We start from the raw sequence: 11,695 nt of genomic DNA on the forward strand, positions 1-11,695 counted from the left end.
TGCAGGTCAGGGTGTTGGTCTGAGGTCTCCTTGCACAGGCAGGCTGCTGCTCAGGTAGCCTCAGACTCACCCGCCTCCAGGACTGGACAGACAGACAGAAGAGCAGAAAGAGCCGCTCACTATTTGGCACAAACCAGACCAAGAGAACTTACAATAGAAAGTTTATTTTTTTTTTTGTTTCCAGTCAGTATTTTTTCCTTAAAAACAAATACAAAAAAAAAAAAAAAAAAAAAAAAAAGCTGATCACAGTTTGCTTAAACAGCCAGACTTGGACAATATTTGTAACTTTGTTCACAAAAACATACATCACTGAAGCTGCGCTTATAAGAGCCACTTCCAGAGTTCGTGCAAAGGGTCCTACAAAGGCACGCGGGGACACACCGCTCGGAGTCACAGTTTTCGTCACAGAGTCACTAGTCACTACACGTCAAACAAGTTAAGTTGTGTCTCATCAAGTCACCTCTACAACAGCATTAATTACACAAGGAATATAGGTAGTTTGAATAAAAATATCTTTAACAGCTTGGAGCTATTGAGACAGGAACACTTCCACTCACATGCACAGTTAAACAACTGGAGTGCAACACACAACATTGGCACTAAACGAGGTCGCAGGGGGGCTTTTTTGTGTGTTTTTTTTTTTCTCTCTTTTCTTTTTTGTCATAGTTACTTCAAGTAACACAGCTTGCTTCATATAAATAAGTTAAAACATCTATTTTTTTTTTCTTCTTCTTCAAGACAAAGCCATTCAGGACAAAGAGATGAACAGAAAGCAGATCTACTTATACAGGCGCTATAATGGCAATAAACAGGCTCATGATTAAAAGATGAATGAGGGCAACGAGAACAGGGCTTCTTCACAGAAGGAACACAAGGGAGTTTCAGAAAAGTCACCTTTAGTACTGACACTACGCGGGATCCGCTAATACTGCTCAGTACTTTGAACGCTCAAAATACTCAGGGGCGGAAGGCCCCTCCCGCCGCCGCCATACTCATGCTTTTGAGCTTGTTATCTTTTTTCCATTTCATTCTCCGGTTTTGGAACCAGATTTTAATCTGTCTCTCGGAGAGGCACAGGGCATGTGCGATTTCGATTCTCCGCCGGCGGGTCAGGTAGCGGTTGAAGTGGAATTCCTTCTCCAGCTCCAGCGTCTGGTAGCGCGTGTAGGCCGTGCGCGCCCGCTTGCCTTCGGGGCCGCCGATGTTGTCTGCAACAGAAAAGTCAGCCGCTTAGCCAGCAACTCCGCGCCCTGGCCACCGGAGCCGGCCGGCCGGGCGAGCCAGGGTCCTGAGCAGGGAACAGGGCAGAAAAGCTCAACAAGTCCTCCCTCTTCGCCCGCCCCCCCTCCCACACACACACACGCACACACCCCCCAATTTCCTTCCCTCTTCCTTTCTAGAGAGAAAACAATACGATTTGGACTCTGGGAACAATCGGCCCATCCGAGGCTGGAGCTGCGTCCCGGAGGATCCCCTGGCTTTCCCTCAGCCCTCTCCTGTCCTCTCGGGCCCTGCCCCTGGCGCCCCGAGGCGGGGACACAGCCCTTGCAGGCTGCCCACCGCTCAGAAACCCACCAAAGCGCAAGGCCCTTCCCTGAGCGCCCCAGTGGCCTCCAGGTCACCCTCCCGTGAAGTTCCAGCCCCGAGAGCCGCCTCCTGTTCCAGCCCGCAGGCTTGGGGCGCCTGCTTTCCTTTCCTTCCCTTTTCCCTTCCCTTTCCTTTCCTGCTCTTCCTCCTGCCCCCAAAACTTCAGAGCCCCGCTGGCTCTCGCCTGGATTATTTCCCCCCCTCCAACCCCCCACCCCCAAGCCCCGTTTCGGGGACTCTAATTAGTAACGCCGTTTCCCCCAGCGTAGCCCTCCTCATAAATTATCCGTCCTGACAAGCCCGATTCACAGCCCCCACTGCCATCCTGTACTCTCCGCGCCCTGCTCGGCGGGCCTGGCCCGGGAGCGCGCGTTCCGAGGCGCAGGGGTTCGACCTGGGTTCTCTCCACGTCCCCCTTTCAACGTCTTAAACTTGCCTATCCAGCGGCCCTTTCCCCCCCACACACACTTGCGACCGCAGGGCGCCGCAGAGAAGAGAAGAATGGAGGAAGGCAGGGAAGGAGACCGGCGGGGAGAGGCGCCCCAGGGCCGGGAGAGGCGACACCGGGAGAGAGCCGGGGAGAGAGGGTGGCGAAGGGGAGAGAGAGAGACCCGGAGCCGCGCCCCCGCGGCCGCGTGGATTGAGAAAAAGGCTGGCTTTACCATGACTTATGTGTAGCTTGCGCATCCAAGGGTAGATCTGGGGCTGGGCGGGCGGCGCGGGGCTCGGCTCGCTCTGCGCGCTCGCCTGCTCGCTGCTGGCGGGGGCGTCCTCCTCGGCTCCGGACGCCGTGCCAACCCCCTCTCTGCTGCTGATGTGGGTGCTGCCGGCGTTGGCCGAGGCGCTGCTGGAGTTGCCCAGGGAGTTTTTCCCGCCGTGGTGGCTGTCGCTGCCGGGCGAGGGGGCCACGGCGGAGCAGGGCAGCGGGTCGGGCGGAGGCGAGTGCGTGGACGTGGCCGGCTGGCTGTACCTGGGCTCGGCGGGCGCCGCGCTGGCGCCGGCCGCGTAGCTGCGGGCGCGTTCCCCGGAGCCAAAGTGGCCGGAGCCCGAGCGGCCGACGCTGAGATCCATGCCATTGTAGCCGTAGCCGTACCTGCCGGAGTGCATGCTCGCCGAGTCCCTGAATTGCTCGCTCACGGAACTATGATCTCCATAATTATGCAACTGGTAGTCCGGGCCATTTGGATAGCGACCGCAAAATGAGTTTACAAAATAAGAGCTCATTTGTTTTTTGATATGTGTGCTTGATTTGTGGCTCGCGGTCGTTTGTGCGTCTATAGCACCCTTGCACAATTTATGATGAATTATGGAAATGACTGGGACATGTACTTGGTTCCCTCCTACGTAGGCACCCAAATATGGGGTACGACTTCGAATCACGTGCTTTTGTTGTCCAGTCGTAAATCCTGCCTGATGACCTCTAGAGGTAAACTCGTGCACTAATGGGGGAGTTGGGTGGAGGCGAGAGGGGCGGCGCGCGCGCCCGAGGCGCGTGCCCGCCGCCCGCCGCCGCCGTTCAGTCGGACTCGAGCGCCACCCGCTGGAGGCAGGGCTCATCGCTCCGCTTCCGACCCTGGGCTGCAAGGGCCGGGGTCGAATCGAGGTTACAGCCCATTATGGCAAAATTATTGCATTTCCCTCGCAGTTCCATTAGGATGTACCAATTGTGAGGCCGTCAGCTGCCGATCGCGTGCCCGGCGAGGATGCAGAGGACTGGGGGGAGATGGTGACTTGCGTTTTATTTACAACAACTTTATTTCCCCGCTGTGCAGCCCCTCTTATTTTTGTGTCGAGGTTGGGGTCGGTTCTGCCCGTCCTGCCGGCAGCTCTGAAATTTGAAAATACAGATATCACCTTCGGGGAAGGGGGGGAGGCCATTTAGCCAATTGGAGAAATAAATCCTGCCCGCAGCAGCGGCTACAATTACGGCTCTGTTTTGGCGAGCGCAGGAGGGACAGTATCCCTGCCGCTCTTAAATGACAGGCGTCTATTAAAGATAGCTTTTGTGTAGTGTTTCTCCGAGGCGAGGTCAAATTCCATACACTTTTATAACCAGATTCGATTTTTCTTTCGTGTAAATATTGTTTTCGTGTCATTAGTTTGCTATGTGATTTGCCTTAAGTATCCAGCCTGGGGAATCTTCACCACTGGGTCCTTTCCCTGGAACCAGCCGGGCCCCAAGTCGGAGGGGTTCCAGGTGAACCCAGGGAGTGGGCCCAGGCTCCCCGCAGCCGCAGAAGCTGCTTGGGGGCTGGGGATTCGTGGGCCGAGTTCTTAGACCTCCAGGAGTAAAGTGAGGGCGCGAATGGAAGCATTTCGTGGCAGTGCCTAGTATCTCCGTAGTTATTTTCCCGGGTTCTGAAAGATGAAAGTAAATCACAAACATAGATGAAAGGCAAGGGAGGGTTTCCCCGCTAGAGGCCCGGCGTCGCAGGCGCCCCTGGCAGGCTTGGAAACCACGGCTCCTGCCGCGCCCATGGCCCTGGGCCCCCTCCTGAGGTCCGGGGAGCTGCTGTGTTGGCAGCGCCAGCACTGTCGGAGGCGGGGAGCTGGAATCCGGAGCCCGGAGCCTTCGGGAGCCCGGTCGCTCCCAGGCTGTAAAGTTCCACCGGCGCCCAGGTTGCCTGGGCTCGGCTGAGGCCGCTTCTCTTCCACCAACGGTGGCGCGGGGCCGAGAGACTAGGCTCCCTCAGGGCCCCCTTTGTTCCTCGAGCTTCTTCCTGTCTGGGGGCGCACTGGGAGGCCACCGCAGCGCTGGGGCCCCAACCTTTAGGCCCCCCCTCTTTGCAGTGGCCGGAGTCGATTTGGTGGTGCCCTCCGGGACTTGGCAGCCAGGGACCGAGGCCGAAACGCCCAGACACCAAAAGAGGCTCGGTCCCGGGGTTCTTTCCTCTCCAGCAACCCCGCGCGTCCCGGGCTCAGGGGGGTGCAGAGGCGCTAGCACAAGAGTCGGGGACGAATTTGAGGCGCGCCCCGGGATCCAGAGCGGGCTTGGGCAGACTTGGAGAGCGGGCTTGTGTGTGTAGTGCGCCCCGCTCCACCGCTGGGATTGGCTGTATGTGTGGGTTGTTTTTTCCTTCCTTTCCTTTCCTTTTTTTTTTTTTTTTTTTTTTTTTCCTGTAAGAAATAAATGCTCAGGCGTTTGCAAAGCTCCGGGCTCCCCTGAAGCTGCGTAAGCCCCCCGGATGGTAGCAGGCAGGGAGAGAAGTTGGGGAGCAGGCGAAGGCAAGGGGGCAAAGCCGAGGGAGGGCGCACCGCTGGCCTGGTCCCTGGCCCGGCGTCTACTCGCCCGCCTTCGCCTCGGCTTCCTCCCCGCTGGGCTGTGTGGAATTGATGAGTTTATTTTCCTTCTTCCACTTCATGCGGCGGTTCTGGAACCAGATCTTGATCTGGCGCTCGGTCAGGCAGAGCGCGTTGGCGATCTCGATGCGGCGGCGCCGGGTCAGGTAGCGGTTGAAGTGGAATTCCTTCTCCAGCTCCAGCGTCTGGTAGCGCGTGTAGGTCTGGCGGCCTCGGCGCCCGTGGCTCCCGTACACAGCACCTGCGGGCAGAGAGGGCCGGGCGCCCGTGAGCCTGGATCCGGGCAGCTGAGCCCGCCAACCCCGCACCGCGCGCCCTGGGCCTCCGGGCTGGAAACCACCCGCTCCGCGCTGACCTCTCCCACTATGTCTTGGGCCAAAAGCCGTCTGGATGGGAGGAGATTATTTCATACCACGCGAGCTATTTTCCACTTAAAACGACTGAGGGGGGGGTGTTATTGTTTGTTTGTATTTTTGTTTTTTAAATCTGCTCTGTGAGAAAACCATTACAAGCAAAAGGATATAAGGAGCATTCTTAATGCGGGGTACCTAGGTCGTGTTTTGTGGGAGTGTAGTGTGTGTATGTCTGGGAGTGGGGGTGTGGAACCCTGAGTGTAGAGTAGACACAGCGAATCCACATATGGATCTCTGTGGAGATGTTACTGTGGCCAGCCATCTCAGCATTCAGTGCGCTTTTTGGGAGATTAAAAAACGGTCAGCCTCCTCAAATCTTTGCAATTTTCCCCAAATTGTATGGCCCTTCTGAGACATGCAGACCTTTCTTGAAAAAAAAAAACAAGTGGATTTTAAAGCAAAGCACTGTAAGTTTTAAAATTCGCATTTAGGCACTGTCCTGCTCCAAGGATTCCTTGTGGAGTTTTTGGAAACTGTGGGGCAAAGAGATGGAGCTATGGGCCATCTGGGGTTCCTGGAAATGTAGGACTGTGATGGGCTATTTGTTCTGATGCCAAAGGGGCCCATGGGTGGGGGCTCCCTCCAAGCTGGGTGTCTGAGATATGGGCAGGGTTCTCAAAAGGAGGCAGAAGTTGGCTGTAAGTGAGCAGTTGAGTGGAAGGGGGAGGAGGGGAGGGAGGGGAGAGAAGAAATACTGCAGCTGGGGATGTGGCCCTCTAAGGCTTTGGGGTAACCCTGGAAGAAGCCAAATAAGGACCTCTATCTACGTGAGTGCCTGAAGGGCAGATAGGAGGTGAAGGGGGATTGTCAGTGATGGGTGCAGAAGGCCCAGTCGGCTTGGGAATCTGAGCAGGGAGCTGCAGTGTGCGCAGGAGCTCCCTCCCATCCAGCCTGGCTCTCTCTTTAGGTTGCCCCTGTCTAGGGTCTCACATAGCATAGCAATGACACCCCCCCACACACACACGCTCCCCTAAGGTGTCACCTTACATGGACACTAGTGCCCTGCCTTCACTATGCCACAGCTTGATTGCTCCACTGGGAATGGGTTGGGGTGGTATTTTTTTTAATCTCTCTCTTTTTTTTTTAAGTCAAAGAAACTTTGTTCATGCTTCCTTCCTGCCTTTCTATTTCCTCTTTCGACTTTCTCCGTCTCTCCCTTCCTTCCTCCTCTCCCTGCCTCCTGCCCCTCTCCCTGCGCGCTCCTGGGGGCGGCGGGGGCTGCAGGGACATGCCTTACCCGCGCAGGAGTTCATCCGCTGCATCCAGGGGTACACGGGGCTCGTGTACTTCCGGTCGCTGCCTTCGTCATGCAGGGCTTTGCCCGGCACGCTGCTGCTGTCGGGTTTGTACTGCTGCTCGGGAGGAAAGTGCAGGTAGTCCCCGGGGCCCCTCTGCTTGCCACTGCCCGCGGGCGAGGCGCCACTGAGGTCCTTATCAGAATAGAAACACGAGGCCCCGTACTCGTAGGACGCCCGGTTGCAGGCCAGGACCGAGTTGGACTGTTGGTAGAAACAAGGTGAGGTGTACGTCTTGTCCTGGAGGCTCGACGCCCCGTACGAGGCCGGGAAGGGCCTCAGCGCGTCATAGCCGGCCGGGTAGAGGGGCAGCTGGCCCAAGAAGGAGTCCTGGCCGCTGGGCAGGCTCCCGGGGAAAGTGGGATTCACAAAATAGGAACTCATTTGCGCGCCCCTCTGCAGGACTGTGATTTGTTGTGTATTAGTACATCTGGCTATAACTATTAGTAGTCATCGAACTGGTTTGTTTCTGGATGGCCGAACGCCAAAAGCGACAGCAGCAAATCGCACCAGCTGACGCGGCGGCGGCCAATGGGAGCGAGCGCCGGAGCCCGCTCCCCGGGGACCGCGGCGACCGAGGCAGCAAAGTTACAAACAGCCCCCAGCCCGCCCGCCCGCCGCCCTCGCGGCAGATTGATGGGCGCGCACAGCCGGCCGGCCCGGCTCCCTTCCCGGACGCCGGCGGCGGGCCCGGCCCGGGCAGGGGCGCGCGGTGAGGCCGGGGCAGGGGCGCCCGGGCCGCCGCCAGGCCCGCCAGGCCCCGCCACGCCGCTCTCCCCTCCTCCCCTTTTTGCCTCGCTGGATTTTGCCGGTTTTTCTCCCCAAACAGGAAACCTGACAGCTCTGCGCTCCGAGGGGCGGTGACGAGGATGGTTTTCCTCTTTGGGGCCTGCCCTGGCGGCTGGGCCCGCGCCTGCCCCTCCCCCTGCACTCCCCGACCCGTGGGTGCGGGCTCCGGAGCCCCGGGAGGGCTCTGAGAAGCCAGGCCTGAGCTCCGCGCCCCGCACTCCTTAGCAGGCGTCGCGTCCCCCCTCCTCTCCGTCCGCGCTCCCGCCGGGGGCTCGGGCCAGCGGGCCGCAGAGGGCCGGAGGCTCACCTGGAGCCGCCGGGACCGGCCAAAGGTGGTCCCTTACCCCGCAGGCCCCCTCCTCCCACAAACAGCGCGTCTCCTTGGAGTCCCGACTCCCTCCCCTCCAGTGGCCAGCGACTGCCTGGCCTCAAAGCACCCCCAAAACCTGTTCACCCCCGTTCCGCCTTTGAACCCAGGAACAGAGAGGCCAGAAACCACTGGTTTCTACAAGAAAGGGACCTACAGGGGAGTGGCCTTGAGACTGAGCTCTGAAGCCAGCCGCGGGACCTGCTCCCCTCGCACAGAGCCCGGGGAATCGCCCTCAGCCCCCTGGACCGCTCAGAACCGGGACAGATCCAGACAGGGAATCTCTGGGTTCATTGCAGAGGTGCGGCGGCCCAGGGTCCCTGGCCCAGCCGGTCACGGAGGGCAGCTCGCCTGGGCCCAAGGCTGCAGGATAATTGATGTGCTTGGTGTCTGGGGCGCCCCACGCCCCCACACTGTCCTGGGGTGGGTCCTCTTTCCTGCTTTTCCTGGGACTGGTCCGCGGCCTGCCCCGACAGTGGCTCCAGAACGGGGACCAGTTGTCTCACCAGCTCCAGGAAATCGTGTGAATTGCTTTTACGGCAGTCCCAGGCCTGGTCTTCCCCACACAGGACAGGCAGAACCTGTCTGGTGCTGCTCTCTCTTGCCTGAGAGGTGTGCCTGGGAGAAAGTTGACTTTTACGGCTCATGGATCAATCTCATTTTGTAAAATGTGATCTTTCCAATGGCATTTTTAGGACTGTATTTTGGGGGCTTGTAAAACCCCTTGAATTAGCTTTAAGATCCTCAATTCTGTGGAGATTGAAAAAAGACTGTTTATATGATTTGGTCGAATTTCCGGTGGGTGATTATTAGCTCTGTAAAACTCTGGCAAATGCGGAGAATGGGGTTCAGGACTTGTGGGGAGTGGCAATGCCCCCTAGGAATCTGGAAACGATTTTCTTAATCTCTTCCTTGCTTTTTTATTTTTTCCCACCTGCCCTCACTTCCCCTAAAGGGAAAAAATTGGAAAAGAACTGGGCTAAGGTTAGTTAGGTGCCCAGAGCCTAGTGTGAACCCTTGAAAGCTGCTGTTGCCCATCTCTGGGGGCTGTGCCCAGAAGCCTCCTGGTTGTGCCCCAATCGGTCCAACCTGGGAAAGTTTCTCCTTTGCATATATAAAAAAGGGCCTGGCAGGAGAGGCTAGAATTTTACATTTTCCTCGCAGTTCTTCAGGGAAAGGATTCAATAGATGAAAGTAAAAACTCAATAGTCAAAAAATTTAAAGGGAATTATTTTTTAAAGCTGTGTTTCAAGGAAATTATGTGTGAATTATTGTTTCTAAAACAAGACCATCAGATGACAGTGATTTCAAGCAAGTTTTTATGTAAGACAAAAAAACAAAAACAAAAAACAAAAACCCGTTTAGAGATGTTGATAAATGATTACATTTATAATTTCTGCTTCATTCTGCCAGGTCCCCCCTGCACGGTGTTGGGGCTGGTGGCAGTTTACGACTGTTGTTATTATTTGTTATGGTTTGACCTGGATTCTCAATCTAATAATGCTCCCAGCCAACAAGAGAATTTGATTTCTCAGCTAAGAACCAACAAAACATTGTATTTCTAGCTTCTATAGGCAGTAAGATGGACAAATATATTAAACTGAAATCTCTACATGTTAGCCAAGGCTGGTACATATCATGTTGGCAGCCGCCCAAATCTATTTCTCCAACCAGTGAATATATATTTAGAGAGAGAGAGAGCCAGAGAGAGAGAGAGAGACTGATTCAGGCGAGAATACAAGCCCCAGACGGCGGAGGGAGCCTTTACTGGGACGGTCAGAATGGCCACCAGGGCTCTCTCTTCTCGGTCAAAGCCACACAGAAAGTCCACTTACCTTTCAGCTGCTCTTCAAGGGGGACGGGATGGCAGGCAGGGCCCCCCAATCCGCCCTTTCCCTGGGCTGCCCACTGAGCTCCTCGACCTTTGCCAGCCTGGAGGACGGCCTGCCGGTGTGGGGGGACCTTGAAGGCCACCTCCTCCGCCCTGGTCTCTAGCCCAGGCCAGAGCCCACAGCACACAGGTGCGGCCTGTGCCCGTCACGGGCTCTCGCCTGGAGCCAAAGGCCGCCTTCCTTGCCATAGCCAGTCCTTCCCAGGGTCAGCCAGGCCTGCAGGCCTCGGGACTACCAGTGGTCTCTGTGATTTCAAAATCCACAGACCGCCGCGTTCCCCGAACCAGCGTGCGCCCCCAGGGCGCCTTAGGACGCGCAGTTTGGACAGAAGCAGCCATGACGTGCCAGGCGGCCTGTGCAACCAGTCTCCATGGTGCTGGGGGGGAGGGGGGACCCGAGTCTAGTCGGGCGTCCAGCTCCTGTCAGGTGGCTAAGGCGGGGGAGGTTCCCGGCCAGTCAGGCCCTGGGAGACCGCCCCTCGGGTCCTCCCTCGCCCCCCTCTCCGCGGCCTGCTTGGGAATCTCCGAGGGGCCCGGGCAGTAGTCGCGCCGGGCTGCACCGCGCGGGGCTGCGGCTGGCGTCGGTCCCGGCGACGGCCACAGCGTGGCAGCAGAGAGCCGCCGGGCTCGGTCGCGATAAATAATGGGCCCGCGGCAGCCGCAGTCAGGCCGCCCGCGGCCCTGCGACGCGAAGGCGCCGCTGCCACCTCGCCGCGCGCACCCACGGCGCCCGGGGCGTCCCGAACCTCCGCGGCCCCTTCGTTACCTAACGCACACCAAGGTAGTATCTTAAGGTGGGAAAACATCAACAACCTACACCAAAAAAACAGAAAGAACTCGAGCCCAGAACCTCAGGGTGGCTTCTGGCCGCTGTCCCAGGAAGCTCCCCGCGCAAACCCAGCGGAGAGGCGCCCAGACCGAACCGCGGTCGGTGCCGCCGCGCGACGCACAGCTGACCCCGCGGCCCCCTCCGCGCCTCCGCCGGGGCGGCGGCACCGTCCTCTCCCCGCCTGCCGAAGGCGGGCGCTCGGGCGCCGGCCCCGCTGCGCCCCGGCGGGTGGGTGGGGGTCCCCCTATCGCCCAGACTCGGTTTGCAACCTCCTTGCAACCTTAGCAGCGGGCCCCTGCCCCTCGCAATGACACCACTCCATCCTCTGCACCGAAACTTCCCGCCAAGCAACACCCAGCCAATTAACCAGTCCTCTCCTCCAGCACAGAATCCCACCCGCGCGCCGCTCCCCTCTGCCCGCGCTCCTGACGCCTCCCATCGGAAAACCGCGTGGAGGGAAGCAGGCGATCCGCAGAGGACTCCGCTGAATTAGTAAGTTCACGTTTGTTTACCCCCCACGCCCGCCATCCCACCTTTCTCTCCCCAGACCACTTCCCAGGGAAGGGAGCCTGCCGTGTGGACACCAAACGCGTGTCGATAAATTCTCTTGGCCCTGGCCTCTTCCCCACCTTCCCAGGTCGGGAACTGTCCCCAGTCGCTGGGGAATTCAATCGAACCAATTGGGTCAGGAATGCAAAAAGGAAAGAAAAAAAAATTCCAAACCCGAGAGGCTGGCGGGGAACGCAGGGTGCAGGGCCAGTTCCTCTGGGGCGAGGCCAGGTCGCTGGGGAAGGGAGCGAGGCCTCGGTGCTCGCGCGCGCGTGCCAGGGCGCCGTGCCACCCGGAGGACGGCGGGCGTTCTCTGCCCCCGCGAGCCAGGGCGCGGAGAAGGGAGCGCGCGCGCGTGTGTGCGCGTGTGTGTGCGTGTGTGTGTGTGTGTGTGCGTGTGTGTGGTGGGGGGCGGCTGTCCTGTCGCGTGCGAGGGGACGAATGTGAACGGGCGAGTGTGGGTGACGCGGGGTGTGCCCCTCTTCAAAGCCGCCCCGCGCGGCCTCCCCCGCGGCCGCCAGCGCTGGCTCCCCTCTCACCACCTTTGCTCCTGTCTCCCCACATGTCTCACCTTCAGATGGCGGCTCCCAGAAGCTCCTGCCCCTCTGACAGCTGTCGCTTGGGCTGCCGGGGAGACGGATTGTCCTCCCTCCTGGTGCCAGAGGACGCAGGAAA

General features: G+C 58.6%; 3 protein-coding genes across 5 annotated transcripts in view; all 3 read right to left on the reverse strand.

The window, feature by feature from the left end:
* Positions 1-11,676, reverse strand: part of HOXA3 (homeobox A3) — a 44,878-nt gene extending 33,202 nt beyond the window's left edge. For 2 of the 3 annotated variants that reach the window (XM_081146880.1, XM_081146879.1), the window contains exon 1: positions 11,592-11,676. The gene's annotated coding sequence lies outside the window, so the exon portion shown is untranslated. The remainder of the gene's footprint in view (positions 1-11,591) is intronic. The other variant, XM_081146881.1, reaches the window with a different exon arrangement.
* HOXA5 (homeobox A5) lies at positions 145-4,868 on the reverse strand. The gene is made up of 2 exons (XM_081146883.1): positions 2,250-4,868; positions 145-1,208 (listed from the first exon to the last, which is right to left on the reverse strand). Exons 1-2 carry the CDS (start codon positions 3,142-3,144, stop codon positions 958-960), a joined length of 1,146 nt encoding a protein of 381 aa, XP_081003009.1. The 5' UTR covers positions 3,145-4,868; the 3' UTR covers positions 145-957.
* HOXA6 (homeobox A6) lies at positions 4,654-7,187 on the reverse strand. The gene is made up of 2 exons (XM_081146885.1): positions 6,538-7,187; positions 4,654-5,128 (listed from the first exon to the last, which is right to left on the reverse strand). Exons 1-2 carry the CDS (start codon positions 6,977-6,979, stop codon positions 4,869-4,871), a joined length of 702 nt encoding a protein of 233 aa, XP_081003011.1. The 5' UTR covers positions 6,980-7,187; the 3' UTR covers positions 4,654-4,868.
* Positions 11,677-11,695: the final 19 nt, after the last annotated feature.

The sequence above is a fragment of the Miniopterus schreibersii genome (genome assembly GCF_964146895.1).
Source record: "Miniopterus schreibersii genome assembly, chromosome: 9".
NCBI lineage: Eukaryota > Metazoa > Chordata > Mammalia > Chiroptera > Miniopteridae > Miniopterus > Miniopterus schreibersii.

Coding starts and splice junctions, on each gene's coding strand:
- HOXA5 (XM_081146883.1), bottom strand. CDS start 3,144: ATGAGCCCTGCCTCCAGCGGGTGGCGCTCGAGTCCGACTGAACGGCGG. Junction 1,209..2,249: donor CAAGCTACACATAAGTCATG/GTAAAGCCAGCC, acceptor TTTCTGTTGCAG/ACAACATCGGCGGCCCCGAA.
- HOXA6 (XM_081146885.1), bottom strand. CDS start 6,979: ATGAGTTCCTATTTTGTGAATCCCACTTTCCCCGGGAGCCTGCCCAGC. Junction 5,129..6,537: donor GCGGATGAACTCCTGCGCGG/GTAAGGCATGTC, acceptor CTCTGCCCGCAG/GTGCTGTGTACGGGAGCCAC.